Below are 21,037 nucleotides of genomic sequence, written 5' to 3' on the forward strand. Positions count from 1 at the left end.
TCTCTGTCTCTCTCTCTCTCTGTCTGTCTCTGTCTCTGTCTCTCTCTCTGTCTCTCTTTCTCTCTCTCTCTCTCTCTCTGTCTGTCTCTGTCTCTCTCTGTCTCTCTGTCTCTCTCTGTCTCTCTCTTTCTCTCTCTTTCTCTCTGTCTCTGTCTCTCTGTCTCTGTCTGTCTGTCTGTCTGTCTCTCTCTCTCTCTGTCTCTCTCTCTCTGTCTCTCTGTCTCTCTCTCTCTCCCCCTCAGCATTCCTGGTGCTCTAAAGGCTAGGGCTCACTTCTATTTGCTTCTCATCATTGTTAGTTTCTATTAACCCTATTTAATTTCTTTTTTTCATTATTGTCAGTTTATTGAGTAGAAAAATTCTCTTTCCAGACACAAATGGAAAGTCAATAATAGATAATACTTTTTTCCCCCTATAAATTCACTGCAGCTGGCTGTTATGACAATGGAAAACACTATCAGATCAACCAACAATGGGAACGAATTTACTTGGGCAATGCACTGGTTTGTACCTGCTATGGAGGAAGCAGGGGTTTTAATTGTGAGAGCAAACCTGAACGTAAGTAACAGAGATAGTTATTGTCTTTTTGTTAGATGGAGAAGTGCTGATTATTAATTAACTAGACAGAGAAATTACAAATTACAATTCTAGGGGATTTTCCTTACTTCAGAGCTTTTTAGTGTTATAATCTATAATTTTAACATCTAAAAACATTTAGTGAATACTTATCTCTGTACACTCATCTCTGTCTTAGAGGTGATAGCTAATGTCAAAGTAATTTTTACTTTTAAAAAAGAATAGAACAAATTGCTTCCTAAATCTCCTATTCCTTATTTCGATGAAAAATATACTTATTATTTACCCACAAGACAAAAGGCATAGTTATCCCTGGAAAGTGACAGGAGACTTTAAATATGTAAGGAATGGGGACTGGACCTGTGAATTCACTGGGACCTCCCAGTTGAAGAAACTCCCTCAATCATGCAGATTTGTACCTTCTCTACAACTTACAGTCTTAAAGTCCTAAATATTTAAACTTCGTAGAAGTAGTTTTTGTGGACTAGAAACTAGGAGGATGAGATCCCCTTACATTTCAAAAGTGATTTGTCAATAATAGCTTTAAATCTGACCTCTAACCTCTTAAAACAAACTTTCCCCCATTATAATCATTGATATTTTCCTCTTTAAAATGTCAAAACTCACCAAAACGATGCATTAGTGGAACTATCATGGAAATAGTATTAAATAATGTTTAGTTGCCCAGTGGGGGAAGGGGTGGGGCAGGTGTCAACTGTAGACTTATGTATAGCACTTCAGTTTGAATTCCTGAGTCAAGCATCAGTATCTCAAACTTCTCCTCTAATATCATGGAGTGTGTCAAAAGAACAATACCCTATATGGCACCTATTCTTTACAATGGAAATAAGGTCATAAAAAAAGCTTCAGGACCTGTCTAAGGTCATAGAGGTGCTATCTGAACCAAGAGGAGAATACGGATCTCTTTTATCCATGGCCTTTGCTTTTCTTCGTTCACTCTGCCATGTTCTCCTCTAGAATAGAAAATGGGTCTTTGTGCAGATGGGATTCTAGAAATGTAAAAGTTATTCCTCTAATCTTCCCTCTCAGCTGAAGAAACATGCTTTGACAAATATACTGGAAACACCTACCGGGTCGGGGACACTTATGAACGCCCAAAGGATTCGATGATTTGGGATTGTACCTGCATTGGGGCTGGTCGAGGGAGAATCAGCTGTACCATTGCAAGTAAGGAATATTGGCATAGGACTTCTTTTCTTTCTAACAATGCCTTCTGGGAAAATTCACTTAGTTAAGACAAAGTGTGACCTTCCCTTTAAGTATGAACTCAGTTCCAATAACAGACAACTTTCTACTATTGGTAAAGCGCATGATTCATTTTATGGATACCCATGAGCATTTTGGGCTGCTTTTACATAGCTATCCAGCCAGGATATGAGCTTCTGAACACAAAGCAGAATGTATCATGTGTGTGTGTATGTGTGTGCATTTATGTCTTTATCAACTTAAAAGTGTGAGACACTATACTCAGGCATTCATTTATGGTTAGTCCAAACCAGTTCTCTTAACATTTTAGTTTGGAGATATCCAAATTTAAGGGCTTAAGGGTTTTCTCTAAAATTTCTCCCCCTTCCTCTCTTTGTCTCTCTCTATTTCTCTCTGTCAAGGATATTTCATGTTTACTATAGTTTCTTGATTTAGGATCATCACTTTAGACATAGAAGATTGCATCAATCTAATCTCTAATTTTATAGTTAAGGTACCTGAGTCTCAGAGAAATTAAGTGACTTGCCCAAGGTAACATATGCCATAAGCTGAAGAACCAGGATTTGAACACAGGTCCCCTGACTCCAAATAAGTACTCTTTCCTGTCCATCAGTGAGTCTAATGTTTTTGAACCTATTACACTCTTAGGTTTACCTTTGTGATGCTTTCCCCAGAATTGTAATTCTACTCCCAAGTTTGTTACACTGGATAAGCATGAAAATAATTCCCTAGTGTTGTTTCTGCCAACTCTAGAAAGGAAGGGTAATATGTGTGAAATGTTTTTCTACATCAGAATTAGAATTAGGATCAATCCAGCTGTGTCACAGCTGTTGGGTTGGGGCATATCCACCCCATCTTCCTCATTCTTTTTTTACTTCAATCTGATCTTAGGAATGACATTTTCTGTGATCTTCCAAGGAAGGGAAGATTTATATATTTTGTGACTAGGTTCCTCACCAACCATTCAGATATTCCATTGTGCAATGGCTGGAAGAATTAAGGACAGTTAACAATATCTCATACCTTTTAGCATCTCTAACAGGGACACTATGGCCATTTCCAGGAATATCTCACATTTCTAGAGCATGTCACATTCTCAGAAGGTACTTTTCTTCATAACAACCCAGTGAGATAAAGTAGAAATTTTGTTATCTCCATTTTAGAGTGAGGAAACTCAATTTCAAAGAAGTTAGATGACATCTCACATCTTAAAACTAGGAGATGTGGCATTCAAACCTACGTCTTCAGGCTTCAAGTTCAGAGCTGTTTCCATAACACTACTGCTTTTTTCTTTATAAGTTAACATCTTTACATGTTATATGTAACAAGTTACATGTTTTCAAGTTACATATTTACATTCAGGGAAAATGACCCTGAAAAAAAATGCCTTCTCTTCTTGCCCTCTTGATAACCAGCAATTAATTGAATTTCCTTTAAAAAAACCAGATCGCTGTCATGAAGGGGGTCAATCCTACAAAATTGGGGACACCTGGCGCCGACCACATGAGACAGGAGGCTACATGCTTGAGTGTGTTTGTCTTGGTAATGGAAAAGGAGAATGGACCTGCAAACCTGTAGGTATGTGGCTTTTTAAAGGCAGAAAAGAGGGACAGCTTTCAAGGAGAGATAGGGAGGAATTGTGTTTAAATAGACCAAGCTAATAGGACGAGGACTTGATGGAAAAATAGAATTGAGTCTATCTCCAAATTTTACATTATCTCTGTTTTGCTGGGTAAAATTGGTAAAATAGTGATTGGAATCATAGGTGTGTAGTATTAAAAGGATCCACCAAGACCCTCTAATTCAATTACCTCATTTTTCAGAAGAGGAAACTGAGGCCCAGGGAAGTTAGGAGACTTACCTAGTATCACACAGGTAGTAAATGTTAGAGGCAAGAACATAGTCAGATCCTCTTGACTCCAGAGAAAATATAAGTGTATTATATTGCCTTAGAATGATAGAATTCTAAATATTTCTCTAAAAACAAAAATACCAGACAGAATTGGGAAGGGCAAGAAGCCATTTGCCTGAGGAGAAGGAAACATTTTTGACACCTGGTATTTGATTCCTATGAGATTCAGAACACCCCTTTAGTCTGTCTTGTAAATTATTTTTGGGGGAGTTGCAAACTTTGGGGTTTTTTATACATCTTTACAAAAATGAGTCCTGAACAAAAATGCAAAAAGTTGCACTATGTCATTCCTGAACTTTTTCCTTGAAACCGTCAAAATGTATAGGGACTTGAAAAAAGAAAAGGAAACCTTCACTCAGGTATGAGAAGGAAAAAAACAAACGTATTTAAACTGTACTCACTTTATCACTAGTTACCATTTCAAGAGACTGGGGATTTTTAAAATAAAAATTGGAGGTTGTGAATAGCTTTTCATCTATGATCATTCCAATGAAGATTGGAATTTTGTTCTTTTAAATTGAGTATTTTAACAACAAAAAAAAACCTGGTTTTAATGAAAATAATATCCTTTCATTTTAAAATGATGGCAAAAAGTCTTAATACCAGTGTGTAAAAGACAGATAATCTGTTCACTGATAACAACAAAATAATCTGTCTCCCTATTTGCAAGCTGCCTCTTTTATTATTGGTTACTTAATGTGCACCTAAGGCCTTATTTTGGCAATGGATTTCTTCTTTAAAAAAAAAAAGTGACTAGATTTCTGCTGACCTTTATACTTTAAAATATAGGGAGGTTGCATAATTCCAAATAACTCTTTTCTTTTTGTTCCACAGCTGAGAGATGCTATGACAACACTGGTGGGACCTCCTATGTTGTTGGAGAGACTTGGGAGAAGCCCTACCAAGGCTGGATGATGGTGGATTGTACCTGTTTAGGAGAAGGCAGTGGACGCATCACGTGTACCTCTAGAAGTATGTTTGTTTATTTCTAGAACCTTCGTATATAGTGATAAGACATCTGGTCAATGCTCAAAATACTGCAGTGTTAGCTCTGGTCCAGAGTTCAGACACTAAGGTAAAATCTGCATGCAGAAGAATGCACCCAGTTACTCTACCTAACCCAATGATGATAGAGTCAGGAGTGAACAAAAAACTAGCTTCTGGACAGAGAGGATTGGTTTCCAGGTTAAAGTAGTAGTCCCTGGATGCAGTTTAAAGTTAGTAATTTTTTAAATTCTGTAGTCAACAAACCCAAACCCAGTATCTCCCCAGTTTTGGAAGGGAACAATCAAGGTGAGAGAAAAGAAAAATGTGGGTATTTAGAGTATTTGGTTCAGAACAGAAGCTAGATGTGGCAACCCAGGTTATCTAGTCAAAGATTTATTAAGTTGGGGATAACTTAACCCAATATCCCCAATCTCCTTCCTCTCCCCTCTCGCTATGCCATTCTGACTTCTTTGGATTCACTTCATATGCTCAGTATTCCATCTCCCTATTCCTGCCCTATACTTCTTCACATAGCTCTTACTGAGAATCAAAACTCTTGATGGCTCATGAGTGGTATAAAGAGACCATCTCTGTATTCTTCAAGAGAAGATGCAATCTGATGTAATTCTTAGAATTCAAAGATTTCCACCAATTTTCAGAAGCAGGTTTTAGTTTCAGGAAACATCTGCCACCTGGTTCCAGTGTTTGCAGTATCAATGGTATAAGCAAAACAAACATGGTATTCAGAAAAGAATGAACCAATCATCCATTGAAAGGGAGCCCCTGGAAATTATTCATCTTCAAAGAAAGGAGGACCTCAGTATCTATTCACATGTCCTGATAACTTGAGTTGGAAATCATCAATATGTTAAAGTAGGACCAGAACAGAAACATTCATGGAGGAAAGGGTTCACTCAATCTGATAGCTCCTTGCTTTTACAATTTGGGGACATTTAAGGTTTAGCAAACAGAAGTAAAGCCCTAAAATATGAGTCTTCTTGGTAGGGATTTGAACTTTGAATGGTGCCTATCTCTTGGCTGAATTACTGGGAGAAAAATTAACCTGAAAGCCAAAACAAGTTGTTTGAAGGAGGTGACTTCAGTGAGGTATGACTTCTCTTCTCTAGGGCCTTTAATAGAGTAGAAAAAAAGCTGTAAAATACCTGGGCTCCTGAATCTTTGTTATTCACCTTCACTAAAACTCCCATGAGATCATTTGTTGCCTTAGGGATTCAAAGCTTTTCAGACCTTTGAATTAATGAAAACTGTAAGGTTTTGCAGAGTCAATAGTTAGTAAGGATCACAAGGGCAATTTGTAAATATAAATTCAGACTTAAGAATTCATTGTTAACTATTCTAAGCCTATATTTTTTAAATTTTGTGTGATTTGGTTATCGTTCGAGGGCCTTTGGTCTTCTAAAAAAATTTTTTTGATACATACAAGCAGAAGAAAGGTAATAAGTCATATCTTAGGCCATGATGCAGAGGAAAGAGTTGCATTTGAAGTTAGAAAAGACTTGGGTGAAAATTATGGTTTTGATACTATCCATTTCACCTTGGGCAAAACATTTAATCTCTATGCCTCATTTTCTTCATCTGTAAAATGAGGAGGTTGGACTAGATGATTTCTAGGGTCTTTTCTACTTCTAAATTTAATTCAAGAAGCATTTGTTGAGTGTCTACTGTATGCCAAGACTCAAGCCTACATGTTAGGGATAAACTATGTGTACCATGGAAAATTGTAGACTGTACATATTTGCTATCTTCTGGTCAGTCCTTTAGACTGAAAAGGGACCATGTCAAAGTTTTGGACCATATTAATCTTTTGTGATTATAGTCATTACAATTTCCATACCTAATTGTGATGTTCCAGCTTAAAAGTAAATGGGATATTCTAAAAAGAAAGAAAAATTTCATTGTTAATTTATTCTTCTAAAATTATGAGGGGCAGAGAAGGATATTTAGAGAGAGAAAAACTATTCAACAAGTGAGTGCCTTTACTTAATATTTTGTATGGGAGATGTGAAGATGAATAAGACAAGTCTAATAGAGGAGATTAGACACAAAAATATGATTATAAAAGTGAGAATATGGTATCATAAGAGAGACATCAGCAATGCACTATGGGAAGTTTAGAGAACATGTAGTCCAATTCCCTCATTTCACAGATAAAGACATTTGAGGCCTAGAAAGAAGTAACCTCTTCTTGGGTAGAAAGTGTCAGAGGTAGAGCTCAGACCCAAACCTTCTACCTCCAGATCTTTCACTCATTCCACAGGACAATGTAGCTCCAAATGGAAGTGGGGGAGGAGAGGAAGAGAAATATTAGCCCCTCTCTAGCAGGCATCTTTTTTATTCTTTGTCTTTGAATTCCCAGCCCCTAGTACAATGCTTATCACACACGGCAGGGGCTTAATAAATGCTTGCTGATTGATGGATTTGAACTTTTACTCTCATTCTGGGGATTTTTCCAAGTCAGGGTCCAGTCTCTGAATTCATAAGGGTGCCATGCATCAAACATGCTGAACTCATTTTTTTTCTAAACCCAACAGTTTCCCATAAAGTTTGGGAGAGCAGTGTCAGTAAATTGTGCAGAATAATTAAAGCTCTACTGTCTATTTAAACTGCATCCTATGAGCCAAGGTGGTTGATCATTTCCCCCTTTCCAACACATAGACTAGAGTTTGCTTTGTTACCTCCTACTGATATACAATAATGATTCCTATCTTTCTTTGCCTTGAAGAGGGAGAATGTTTAACTCTGAGCCACTAAATGAAGATGGCTTTTCTGGGATTTGGAAGGTATTGTCATGAGGGAAGAAGTAATTGGTGCCTAAAAGGTTATTGGCCCCCTGTGGTTTCTACATAAAAATGAGATAAAGAAGCATTTCCAACTTTTGAATCTGCTTCCTTTGGGCTTAGAGAAAACCTGCTGTCTTCATTGTTCCTAATTCCCCAGATAAAGGTTCTTACTGAAAGATCAGCCTGTAAAGAACAGTTCAAACCTGAGAGAGAGTTTGGAAGAAAGACCAGTCTGACAATGATAACAAGTTACTACATGAGCAGAAAACCCCCCCCCTTTTTTTTTTCTGGTCACTGGAAAGGGAGGAGAGTCAAATCCTTCTGCTCCCATCTCACCAAATTGATTGTCTTTCAGGAGGCTAAAATTGGGGGTTGTAATTCTTGCTGAGTTTAAATATGTCCCACTGTGTTGAGCTATTGTGTGCTATTCCTGTGTATCAATTGAAATACTAATCATTTCCCAGTTGGGGGCTGATCTGGTCATTGAAATATCTTCTTGCTTTTCATATGCAGATAGATGTAATGATCAGGACACTAAGACATCCTACCGAATTGGAGACACCTGGAGCAAGAAAGACAATCGGGGAAATTTGCTTCAGTGTATCTGCACTGGTAATGGGAGAGGAGAATGGAAATGTGAAAGACATTCATCCTTGCAAACAACTGCTACAGGTAAGAAGTGCCCTTCTCACCAAATGGAAATTATAGGGACATTTTTGGAAATATGCATGAAAATTATCCCTTCCACTGAATTTACCCCTGGTAATGGTTCTTTAGTGTGACTATTCCATATAGTTAGGTGGGAACATCTGAGTGGATTTGCAGATTAGTTGCTTATTTTTTTAAGTATCAGTTTTTCATTTCTAACAATAATGGTTTACATTCATATGATGCATTAAGGTTTATAAAGTGCTACGTGCTCGAATCCAATCTTCCCCCCACTCCAAAAAATAAGCCTATAAGAATAGGTAGGGCAAAGGTCATTATACTATGCCGGAATGAGAAAGCTAAGGTAGGGGAAGGGCAAAGACTTCTCCATGGTTGGCCAGCTCCAAAGTCTCTGAGGAATCATTCGAACCCTGGGCTCCTGGTTCACCACTTTTTCTACTACTCTACATTGTCGCTGTAGAAGTGATGGTAATAATAATGAGGAGGAGAAGGATGATAATTATAATCATAATAAATGACTGTAATGGATATTCGAAACTGTGTCCTTCCTCTCTCCCCAATTCATGGCCCACAAATCAAAAATAAACAGAAAAACATTTACTCTCTTGAATAATTCAATCATAAGACCTCTACTTTATAAGCAAACAAACAAAAACAACATTTTCACCTTTATAAACAAGCAAATAAAAATAATGTATTCACCTTTATAAACAAACAAGCAAACAAAAGCATTTTTTTGCTTTTTTCTGAATTGCCCTACTGTTCAAAGTGTTTTTCCCCCTCTTGGAGATGAAAAAGTAGAATTCTGATCTACTGTATTGTATGTCTTACTGGCACCTCCCCTACAATAAAGTAAATGCATATATATATCTTTCAATTTCTTTGTCTTAGCAGGGGCAGAGTATGTTTTCTTCTTTTGATATTTGACTCTTCTACATGAAAAAGTCTTTGAATTTTGTTGCCCTAGTGCATTTTTGTATCCCTTAAAGAATTCATGATCATTACTTGCATGTATCGACATTGGTCATTTGATAAATTCAAAGGATCCCCAGTTTTGTTGTGTTTAAGTCATTTTTCAGTTGTGTTCAACTCTCCATGACTCCATTTGGGGTTTTCTTGGCAAAAGTACTGGAGTGGTTTGCCATTTCCTTCTCCAGTTCATTTTATAGATGAGGTTAAGTGACTTACCTAGGGTCACACAGCTAGGAAGTATCTGGGTCAAATTTGAACTTAGTTCTTACTGACTCCAGTCCAAGCATTGTGCCATCTAGCTGCCCCCAACATAATAATTTTTTTTAAAAAGAGATTTCAGAAACCATAGACAAAATAAAATTGCTTTCAGTTCCCAGCAATATTCTTGATTATTAAGCCAATGGTATGTTGAGAGATCACTAGGAGCCATCATAGGCTCACTAAGAATAAAACATTGCTAAGTAAACTCAATAATTTTGAATAGGAATACTAGAAATGTTGTCAATATTACCAAAAAGCAAAGCCTTTGATTAAAGCCTTTATGACATCTGTGTGTTCCAGGATGGAGAAAAGATAGATAGACAGTTAGATTCCTAGATGGATGAATTAGTGCTGAGAGTAATGGGCCATCAGTGTCATCCTAGAGGGTAGTTCCCATTAGTATCTAGTAGGTCTCCGTTGTCAACCCCAATCTGCTTGATACATTTATTGACAATTTAGACAAAGCTATGAAAAGCATGCTTACAAAATATTGTAGAGTACACCAATGAGAGTGCTAGCTGATATTTGGTATGAGGAAATAAGTACCCAAATGATCTTAAATGGTTAGAGCATTGGGTCAAATCTATCAAAGTGGGGGCAGCTAGGTGGTGCAGTGAATAGAGCACCGGCCCTGGAGTCAGGAGAACCTGAGTTCAAATCCAGCCTCAGACACTTGACACAAAAAACTAGCTGTGTGACCTTGGGAAAGTCACTTAACCCCAACTGCCCTACCTCTCTCACCCCTCCAAAAAGCAAAAAAAACAAAAACAAAAACAAATCTAACAAAGTAAAACTGAAAAAGGATCAACGGAAAGTGCAACTGCCCATTCCAGAATATCAACTGCTGCCCAAATACAGAATGAGGGAAACCAGCTTAAGAGCAGTTCATGTGAAAAAAGAAGCCTCAGCTGACTGCAAGTTCAGTTATGAATAGCAAGGCTGCTTTAAATGTAAACCCTAGATTCGTGTTTATTCATAGAATCAAGATAATGTCCAGATCAAGGAAGGGAATGTTGTTTTGTGCATACCTGAAGTATTGCATTCCAACTTTGGAGTTATATTTAAAAAAAAGAATTTTAAATAATGTCACATGAAGATTGGTTAAAAAAACTTGGGGCTGTTTAGTTTGAAGATTTAAGGGAAACATGATAGTTGTGCATGATGTGAACATGATGGCATTGAAGGACCTGTGGAAAAGAAATTGATTGTATTTTATTTAGCTCAAGAGGGTGGAAGGTATAAGACAGAACAAGGAGAAATGGGCCAAAGTTACAGGGAGGTAGACCTTGGCTCAATAACAATAATTTCACAACAATTAGAGCTGAAAATGAAATGAGTTGACTTGCAAGGTAGTGAGCTAACAGTTCCTGGAAGGGTTCAAGCAAATTCCAAATGGCAACTTGTTAGAGATATCGTTAAAGAGACCTTTGCATCAAATGATGGGTTGACTAGTTCCTAGAATCCGTTGACACTATATTCTAAGTTGCTTTCCATGAAGGAATGTGTGTGTGTATGTGTACACACATACATACACACATATGTATATATATATATGCATGTAGATATATATATAGTCATTGTCACATAGTGTGCCCTTTTAGCACTTACATATTTCAAGTTACTTAGAGCATATTCACTTACATGTGGTATAGAAAAAAGCTCATTGTACTAGTCAAGAGACCTACACTTTAAGCTCAGTGTTGTTTCTTATGTATGACCTTGAGCCAGTCACTTCAGGTACTCAACAAGTTCCTTAGAATCCTTATCTCCAAAGCAAGGGACTGGAATTTACTTTGTTTGACTATTCATATTTGTAACAAAAGTTTTGATTTTCTTTTTTCTTAATGGGGGTAGAGGGAATAAAAATAAAATTTTATTAATTAAAAATTTAATCTAATAAAAAGTGAGTGATTAAACTTGGCTCCACCCAATGCTTAAGATTCTCCTATTTTGTGATACATTGAGTGTTCTTCAGTAGTTTCATTAGGGCTCATGTTAGCTCTCCAATGAGACCATAACATCCCTCGTGCAAAAAATGTTGTCTTTTTTCACACCATTTCCTGCTAAGTCCTATGGCAGAATTCTGCACTCAGTTTATTCTGTGAATTTTGAATGCCAAAAATCTATTCAGAAGATCCCTATTGTACTAAGTAGTTACTGGCTTCTATTGGTCACTTTGAAGCTTTCCAGGTCCTGTGTAGGTGTTTGCACATTTGATCCTCACAGTCTAATTAGACTGGTATTACAGGTATTATTAACCACATTTTAGATTTGAGGAAATAAAAGCCCAGAGAAATTAAAGCATTGACAGCCCCTATTGTATACTAAATGGAAAACAGTCTTTGCTTTCAGGGAGTTTTCATTCTATTAGCACACTCTTTACACTATACCCCAGTTTCCTCTTATTCTATAACAAACTTCCCTCTCAGGGAAGAAAAAAAAAGGAAAAAAAAAGAAACTTACATGATAACTTTATTATACATTTAAAAAGAATAGAAAAGTGTACATAGTAGATTTGCAGTTTCATGTGCAATCATCTTTTTTATTATGTTATATTTCATAAATTTTAAATAAAATAATTTTTAAGATTTTTTTTAAATCAAATGAGGCCATATTTGTAAAGCATTCTGTAGACCCCTAAAGCACTATGTGAATGCTAGATACTATCATCATCATCATCATCATCATCATCATTATTATTAAATTTTCATCCGCCTTCCTTTTAGGACCTGGCTCAGTCACAGATGTTCGAACAGCTCTATTCCAGCCCCAGCCTCAACCCCAGCCTGCTCCTTATGGTCATTGTGTCACTGATAGTGGTGTGGTCTACTCTCTGGGAATGCAGTGGCTTAAGACCCAAGGAAACAACCAAATGTTATGCACATGTCTGGGCAACGGTGTCAGCTGCCAAGAGACCGGTGAGTGTGACTCTGGCCACAGCTCTGTGCAATGGATTTGTAAAAGTAGAATTCAATGATTAGAGCTGGCTTTTCCTTATATAATATCTAATGATTGGTATATATGCAAATATACATGTATATTGAAGTATATAGCTTGCATATTTCCTGATACCTAATTTGGGATATCTGATGATGCAAACTTCTGATTGCCCCAACACAACTGTGGGGTGCTAGAGTGTTTTTTATTAGTTCATCACAGAAGCCCCAACTATGAGAGGTTATGGACGAGAGAATCACAGGATGAGTAATCAGAGATGAGTTCTGATTTGAATTATTGGAGAAACATCTGAATGAATGAGATTACAGATCCCTGAGTATACACGTATGGCTTTTTTTCAGCCATTATATAGGAGCACATATCCCATCAAACTTGTCAAAAGTTATACATCTGTGTGGACATGACATGTTTCTACCTTAAGGCTAAAAGTCAGTGGTTACTGAGGAGGAAGGCATGACCACCTCAGATACATATTTTACATCCTTGACATTGTTACAAAATGTATCTCTCTGGCGCTCCCCCATCACAACACCTTTCATGCAGTAAGCAGGGATATATGATGTCATGGCCCTCTTTAAGAGCAAAGGACAAACTGCAGTCAGCAATCAGTTTGAGTTTAGAGATGGGACAATCCATTGTGAATCATACATTTGAAGTTTACTTCAATGTAATAGTTTGCCCAGTATTGTATGATAAACATAGAAAGGCTGTAAAGTAGCACCTTTTTTTGGCTCCTAAAGTAATTTAAAATCAGTTATTTAAAAATTTTTAATTTGCTAGTTTCTCTCTTTTTTATTACCATACCTACAAATGTGTTTATGGTCTTATTTTGTTTTTTAATGAAAAAAAAAACAAATAAAAAGACCATTCCTCTGTACTAAAAACCTTTTTCAGGGTGCTCTTTCAGACAAAAGGACATATCCTCCAAATGCCTTGTGAAGGACAGTCAGGAAGCAATTAGCATTCATTTAACAAAGGGCAGCACAGCAAAGCAGCAACATAATCTGAAGCAAAATCATTATCTATTAAAATAATGGTATATGTGAAACTAAGCAGATGATCACAAGCTCAGTGTCTCAATTTTTTAAACTGAAGGATAGTAATTTGTCTCTTGTTACTTTTTCTCTGCTAAGATGCAACTCTTTTTTGCTTTGTTTGTAGCTGTGACTCAAACCTATGGTGGCAATTCCAATGGAGAACCATGTGTTCTGCCATTCACGTACAATGGCAGGACTTACTATTCCTGTACAACTGAAGGTCGTCAAGATGGACATCTCTGGTGTAGCACCACTTCAAATTATGAGGAAGACCAGAAATATTCTTTCTGTACAGATCAGACTGGTAAGTGTCTCCGCCCAAAAATAGAGGGGGAAATAATTTTTTTAAATTGCCCATTTCTCATATGGAATTGATACTGTTTTAAATTCAAATTACATAGACTCATAGAGTCTCAGAGTTGGAAGACACTTCAGAGATCCTCTTGTTTTGATGAATAAATGCCTTCTCTACAACATCCCTGACAAGTGATCAACCAGTTTCTGATGGGAAACATTCTTGGGGATGGAGAACCAGATGGGGAACCCCTTTCACTTTTAGGAAGAGCTAATTGCTAGGAACACCAAGGCTTAAATCTGCCTCTTGACTGCTTCTATCCATTACTCCCAAATAGAACAAGTCCTTCTAAAGGGTAGACTTTCAAATACATGAAAATGATTCTCATGTCCTGACTGAGTCTACTTTTATCCAGGCTAAGAAATCCCCAGGTGCTTCAGCTAGTCTTTGGATGCCATGCTCCCATGCCCCTATTCAATCAATCAATCATTAAGCACCTGCTATGGGTCAGACAGGCACAGGTTGTGGACACACTCCAGCTGAAGGATGTCCTTCCACCTAAAATGTAGTACCTAGGGCGGCCAGGTGGCTCAGCAAGTAAGAGCACCGGCTCCAGTGTCGGGATGACCTGGATCAAATCCAGGCTCAGATACTCAGCACCACACCCAGAAATAACTGGCCATGTAACCTTGAGCAAGTTACTTAACCCCAATCGCTTTAAAAAAAAATTAATTAATTAATTAATTGATTAAATAAAATAAAATATAGTACCTAAAATCAAGCAAAGTGTTCACCTTTTTGCTTTCAATTTATGCGCTGATTTTGGGCCACTCTGGAAGTATCACTTTTATTCAGACGTCTGTCCCACTTAGCAACTCTAAAACCCAAATTTTTAAAAGCTAGTGGTGAAGACCAAGCAGTACTTTGAGATCTCCCAGTTCCTTTCGAAAAATGGCATCTACAAGAAAACCCTTTCTGATTCATTTAGTTTGGCACTTTATGATTGCAGTGCAGTTAAAAGATACTCGTAGTGTAATCCACAGAAAATTCCACAAAGTTGAAGAGTGCACCAGATAGAATGTCTGCATCTCTTGGCTCATTTTCTGCTTATAATGGCAAATTTTATTGAAAGTTAGGGCTTTGTTCAAAGATGTTATTTTAAAATTTCTTTGCTTGGTATATGTGAGTGATAATGATATTTTAATTTAGTTTGAAGGTGAAGATGAATGTGTAAAGAAATATCATCAAACATCTCTGAGACAGAGGCAAGGTCCTAGGGATGAGGCATCTTTGTATAGAAATTCTTTGTGGTCTAAGATTACAATCTTTCTTTCTATTCTTATGTTGTTCTCCATAGTTTTAGTTCAAACTCGAGGTGGCAACTCCAATGGTGCCTTGTGTCATTTCCCGTTCTTGTACAACAACCGTAATTACACTGACTGTACATCCGAGGGACGGCGAGACAACATGAAATGGTGTGGAACCACTGTCAACTACGATGCTGATCAGAAGTTTGGATTCTGTCCTATGGCTGGTAAGATGAACTCCTCACCTTAGAAACTGGTGATGGGTATGGTATCCACCCTTCATATCTACATCATTGAGATGCTAAGAAGTTCACATGGAAACTTTGAATACCATGGAAACTTTGAAGCATTATATTAAGGTCCTTTTTTATTATATGTGTCTATAAATACATATCTGGTCATTTTTATTTTATATAACTTTAAGATATGGTTAAAGATTTTTTTGTAGAACTGGGTAAATAAGTAAGAATATTTAGAAATAAAAATCTAAAAAAAAATACAGAAGAAACAATGTTACTAGCTACTAGCAGTAAGAAGGTCTATACATCTCCTTTATCCTTTTGCCTTCCCCTAGCCTTAACCCTCATTGGATTCTGGGACCTGCACCAAGTATTTCATAGGCTTACAAAGTGGAGGTAGAACTCCCACTTAGCCTAACCTATGTCTATACTCAGAAGGGTATATGAGACTCTTATACTACTCGTCTCATTCATATTATCCACAAGAGAATCAACATCTTTTATTTTTATTTATTTATTTTGCTTTTTGGAGGGGGGAAGGTAGGGCAATTGGGTTAAGTGACTTGCCCAAGGTCACATGGCTAGTTTTTGTGTTAAGTGTCTGACGCCAGATTTGAACTCAGGTCCTCCTGACTCCAGGGCCAGTGCTCTATTCACTGAGCCACCTAGCCACCCCATCCTCTTCTATTTCTAATATAAAAAGAACTTGTTCTTAGATTATAGTCTTTCTCAGATTGTCCTTCATTTTTTTTTTACCAAATAGCCCATGAAGAGATCTGCACCACCAACGAAGGGGTCATGTACCGCATTGGAGATCAGTGGGACAAACAGCATGACATGGGTCACATGATGAGGTGCACGTGTGTAGGAAATGGTCGTGGGGAATGGACCTGTGTGGCGTACTCACAACTCAGAGGTATGCAGGCCAGGCAGCAGGGTCTTGGCCCCTCTGCTATACTGAAATGCCATTCATCTAGTCTATGGCACTGGGTGAACCAAATGAGGCAGACAGCCGATGACAAAGCTGGCTCAGCGATTCTGGGACACCCTGGCGTGCGAGCGCCTGGACAGAGCCAAAAAATGACTTCAAAGAGCAGAACACAGACATTTGATCATCCTCCTGCTAGTTTTTACCATTGGAGTCATGTCTAGAAAAGGGGTAGAGTTACTATGAAGGCTAAAAGAGAAGGAAAAAACAAAAAGCTGTGCGATTTCCATGAATGCACTGATGAAGATCCAGTTTCAAACAGATCAATGGAAAGGAATATAGAATGAGGAATCTTTTGCTTAGAAAAACAGCCCTAGTTTTTTAGTGCTTTTAGACAGAGCACCAGTATTATACCACCTAGTTCACTGCCTCTTTAGTTTTTATCCAAGTCCACCTAGCAAAAGGTGCTTTGGCCTGAGCACTGTCTTTCCTCTTTGTGTGAATATGGACCTGATGCCATTAACATCGAACCTTGGAATTTCCAGACCCAGGCTTAGATCTGGAGGGTTCTGACTCCTTCTACTACATCATGCTAGTTAAATATAATAGAGGCACTCGCATACTTTTTTTTAATCTGGTCTCTTTTACTATCACATCATTGTGGAAGAGAATTAAAGGAAAAAATCAAATGGAAGAGATGCTTTTTTTTTAGAAAATAGTTAATGTATTTGTGAAAGAATGAGTTTTCCCAAGAAAACACACATTTCATGCTTCTCAAACATGTATATTATGTTAACTCTAATTCCCTACATTTGCATGATTCTAAAGAAAACAAAATAAGTATATTACACAGGGATATTTTTGTTTATTTTCAAAAAGTGATCACTTATTACCCTTTTCTTGTTCATCACATACCAGTTTTAAAATTCCATGTAGGTTTGGGAACCTAAATAAGAGGGAAGAATTATTTACTCTAAGAAAGAGCAACTTTATTGTTCCCTTGTGAAAACTTTATTTTTAATAATATCCTTCCTGTTTCAGACCTATAATTTCATCAGTGTAGAGAACTCTTGGTATAAACTTTATTATTATTTTAATAATAGTCTTCCTATTCCAGACCTATGATTTCATCAGTAGATAGAAGTTCTAGTGTGACATTGGAACAGTGAAAATTCAGAAATCAAACATAGATTAACAAATAATCCAAAAATTTCTTAGGGGCACCAAAATTAAGTGACTTAACCAAGGTCACACAACTAAGATTTTACAGTGGAAGGACTTGAACCCAGTCCTCCTGACTACACTGAATACATTGATGCCATACTGGCTCCGGACCAAATCCTTCCTGATATTTCCTCAACAGATCAATGTATTGTTGATGGTATCACCTATAATGTGAATGATACATTCCACAAGCGTCATGAAGAAGGTCACATGCTGAACTGCACGTGTTATGGCCAGGGCCGTGGAAGATGGAAGTGTGATCCTATTGGTAAGTTAAATACTATCCAATTTCCTCATTTGTGTTTTCAAACAGAAATTTAAGTTATATGTAATAATCAAAAGGGTTTATGGTGATCAAATACTTCCCACCTTCCAAAAAAGAGTTTGGAAAGATTACATGGATTGTTTGATGTAACATGATTCAAATTAATTGAAGCTATTGGTAGACGGCTGAGAACTCATAGTTTGAACTGGCCATTAGTAATTAGGAAGCAAATACACTTTTACATATCAAAGCCCTCTTGTGTGAGTAGTAGAATTACGGGCAATGGAAATCTGTGGCCCAAAATTGTGCTTTCTTTCCTTGAATGATTATTTGATAGTCTCCTGAATAAGAAAAAAAAGGAATAAGAAATTTTTAAAAAGCAAAAATTGTGCTAACCAACCTTTGCCTTCAGAAAAAAAAAACCCTGTTTTATTTGGCTGTCCATTGTAATGATTTCCACAGCACTTTAAAAGGATTTTTGAAAAATATTTTCTTGAAGTTTTTATTTTTATATATCATCCCCAAAATGTTTTGCAGAGAGAAGACTGAGACTTTAGAAGAATTCTATTCATTGGCTTCCTAGATCATAAGCCCACATGTTTCCTTAGTGGAAGAGGCAGCCCTCAATGTTTTCTAGCTAATAAAACAAACCCTGATCTGGTGATAAGATCAGTTTGTTTGATCTGAGATTGCTAAACCCAAAAGAGGAGCTTATAGGGTATTCTGGGAAGCTGTTTGGCAAGCACTATGAAGTTAATTAAGTCATTCAGTTTACCTTATGGAGAGGCCAATGTTGGGGGTGAGGGGAGAGTGGAGAAAAGATATGGAATGGAATTGTTGCAAGCTTTTGCTTTTAATTTTCAAATTGTAAGCGTGTTGTGAATACAGAGGATAAAATTCATTTTCATTGGGGAAGACCCTGAGCATATAAAGACAAAATAAAAACAGTACCTGCCCCTAAGAGGTTGTTTAGTAATATATAACCACTAAAGAATACAAGCAACATTTTTTCAGGATGACTAAGGACTTTTATGTATTTTGAGGTAGACAGTTTTTAACTTAAAGAACAGTTATATTAAGATAGAAGTTATCAATTTTAAATTCAAGATTTGAATGTATAATGCAGTATGTTCAAGGTTTAATATTGGTCTTTGGTCTTAGAAAACATTATGAACAAATACATGTAGTGTTGATTCTATTACCTCTACATATTTTAGACCAGTGCCAGGATTCAGAAACCCGTACATTCTACCAGATTGGGGATTCATGGGAGAAATATGTTCATGCTGTTAGATATCAGTGCTACTGTTACGGCCGGGGCATTGGAGAGTGGCATTGCCAACCTTTGCAGACCTATCCAGGTAAGACTCAATAATAGTTACATTGTTACTAATGTCAGTACCTGCAATTAAAAAAAATTACCTATCCTAAAATATATTTTTATAGATTGAGAACCTGAAACACCTCAGAGGTTATGTAGTATAATCTGCGCATTTTATGTGTGAGGAAACTGAGGCCCAGAAAAGTTACTATCTTTCCTAGGGTTATAGAGGTAGTAAATAGAAGATTTGAATCCAGAAACTCTTACTCAAGGCCAACACTACTGCTACCATATTACTGTTACTCAGAGTTTAAGTGAATTTCTTAATTGTAAAATCATAAAATAAGGTTAGAGCTATAATGAACATGAGAGGACATCTAGTCCAACCCTTTCATTTTAGAGATCTGGAAACTGCCCCCTGAAGAGGTTCAATGACCTACCCAAGGTTACAAAGTAACTGAACTACGGACCCCTAACTTTATATTCAATGTGTCTTCCACAAGACCATACAGTTCCTTGTTACTTTACAAAATGAAATTATCAACCAGCACAATTCCAGAGTGATTTTCTGTCATATATAAGGTTATTGAAAGGTACAGAAATGTGTCTGTATAATTTAGATTTTAGCCATGTAGAAAATTTCACTTGAATCAATCATTTCTATTCTATTTTAAAGCAGAACCTTTACTGCTATAGAGGTATCCAGTCAGATTCCACAAACTAACATTTCTCAGGAATTAAGGGTTCAGATATCAGACTGAGTCAATAGGGACAGTTTTCTAAATAGGTTAATTACAATTAAATGTAAAGCAATCAGTCTATGACAGCCTACATTTCTGATTTCAGTTCCTGCCCTAATTCTCCTCTGAGAGACAAATATTTCTCAGTTTGACCTGATGAAATCTGGGTCAAAGTGCCCATGATTGGTCTGTTATGAGTAAACTGGGTAGTTCCAACTGCCCTCAAATGATTTACTAGAGCTAATTTGGGTCTTTATTGGGGGAGAGAGACAAAAGGTACAACCAACTTTCTTAGGCTGATTTCTCTGAGGCTATATTTGGGCCTTCTTTTGCTCTTCAACGTAATATTAAATTATAATAAAATTTCATGAATTATGGTATCAAACCCAAAATTTCTCATTCTCATTTAAATTCACTGTGGTGTTAATACAGTGGAATTTGAGAAAGAATATTTTCGAGGACCTTATGCTGGGCAAACACGGGCATAGGAAATTTTGGAAGAGATGAAATGCATGAGGAAAGGAGATTAAATTAATTAAAAACCCTCCATAGTGATGAATTGAGTGTGTTGTAAGATATGAAGTAGGCAATATAGAATTAAGTCATAAGAGCCATATCCCACTCTTAGCTTTGGCTGTGTGACCTTTGAATAAATTGCTTCGTGTTTCCGAGTCTCACTTTCCTCATGTGGAAGATGAGGGGTTAGAAGAAATAACTTCTAAAATCTCTTCAAGCTCTGAAATTCAATGACTTCATTTAAAAAAAAAATTCAACAACCATCCATTGAGCACAACTTTTTGGAAAGCATTGCGATTCTAAATAGTGACCACATGCCATTGTCTTCACAATACCATGTGAGGCAAGGAGACCCTCTCCTTTCCTGGGCTCCCAAGTACTTCAGAGACTGTTAAATTTATGCTTTATAAGGCATATCATGAGATAATCCTAGTCTTGAGTCTTAACTTACTTCCCTCCAGGGAACTGGCTTAATCATAATAACAGATAAGTAATTTGGATAATTGAGGGTCTATTCTCTCCTTAATTTGCTAAATGTAAAATTTTACAAACATAGATTTCCTATCACTTTCTACAGACTAATGATTTGGTTCAAAATATTTCTTTGAATCTGAATATAAAGGTGATGTGGCCTTGGAAAATATAGTTTTCATGGTGAAAATAGTAAATAGTCAAATGAAATTATATATACACATACATACACATGTATATGTGTGTATAAAATCTTTGAAAGTATATATGCCAGGAAAAGACTGCTGAATTTGGTAGGACCTTGGTTAAAATTTCAACTCTGCTGTAGGGG

General features: G+C 36.9%; 1 protein-coding gene across 12 annotated transcripts in view; it reads left to right on the forward strand.

The window, feature by feature from the left end:
* FN1 (fibronectin 1) overlaps nucleotides 1–21,037 on the forward strand; it is an 85,222-nt gene that overhangs the window by 1,482 nt on the left and 62,703 nt on the right. For all 12 annotated transcript variants that reach the window (XM_069075190.1, XM_069075191.1, XM_069075196.1 and 9 more), the window contains exons 2-12: nucleotides 430–558; nucleotides 1,627–1,764; nucleotides 3,250–3,381; nucleotides 4,550–4,687; nucleotides 8,017–8,175; nucleotides 12,132–12,323; nucleotides 13,525–13,704; nucleotides 15,053–15,229; nucleotides 16,005–16,157; nucleotides 17,533–17,661; nucleotides 18,876–19,019. In XM_069075190.1, coding sequence (XP_068931291.1) covers nucleotides 430–558; nucleotides 1,627–1,764; nucleotides 3,250–3,381; nucleotides 4,550–4,687; nucleotides 8,017–8,175; nucleotides 12,132–12,323; nucleotides 13,525–13,704; nucleotides 15,053–15,229; nucleotides 16,005–16,157; nucleotides 17,533–17,661; nucleotides 18,876–19,019 — 1,671 coding nt within the window. The remainder of the gene's footprint in view (nucleotides 1–429; nucleotides 559–1,626; nucleotides 1,765–3,249; nucleotides 3,382–4,549; nucleotides 4,688–8,016; nucleotides 8,176–12,131; nucleotides 12,324–13,524; nucleotides 13,705–15,052; nucleotides 15,230–16,004; nucleotides 16,158–17,532; nucleotides 17,662–18,875; nucleotides 19,020–21,037) is intronic.

This window comes from Petaurus breviceps, unplaced genomic scaffold (genome assembly GCF_028583685.1).
Source record: "Petaurus breviceps papuanus isolate PSGF00001 unplaced genomic scaffold, PetGlider_PUasm1.0 90903, whole genome shotgun sequence".
In the NCBI taxonomy this organism is placed as follows: Eukaryota; Metazoa; Chordata; class Mammalia; order Diprotodontia; family Petauridae; genus Petaurus; species Petaurus breviceps.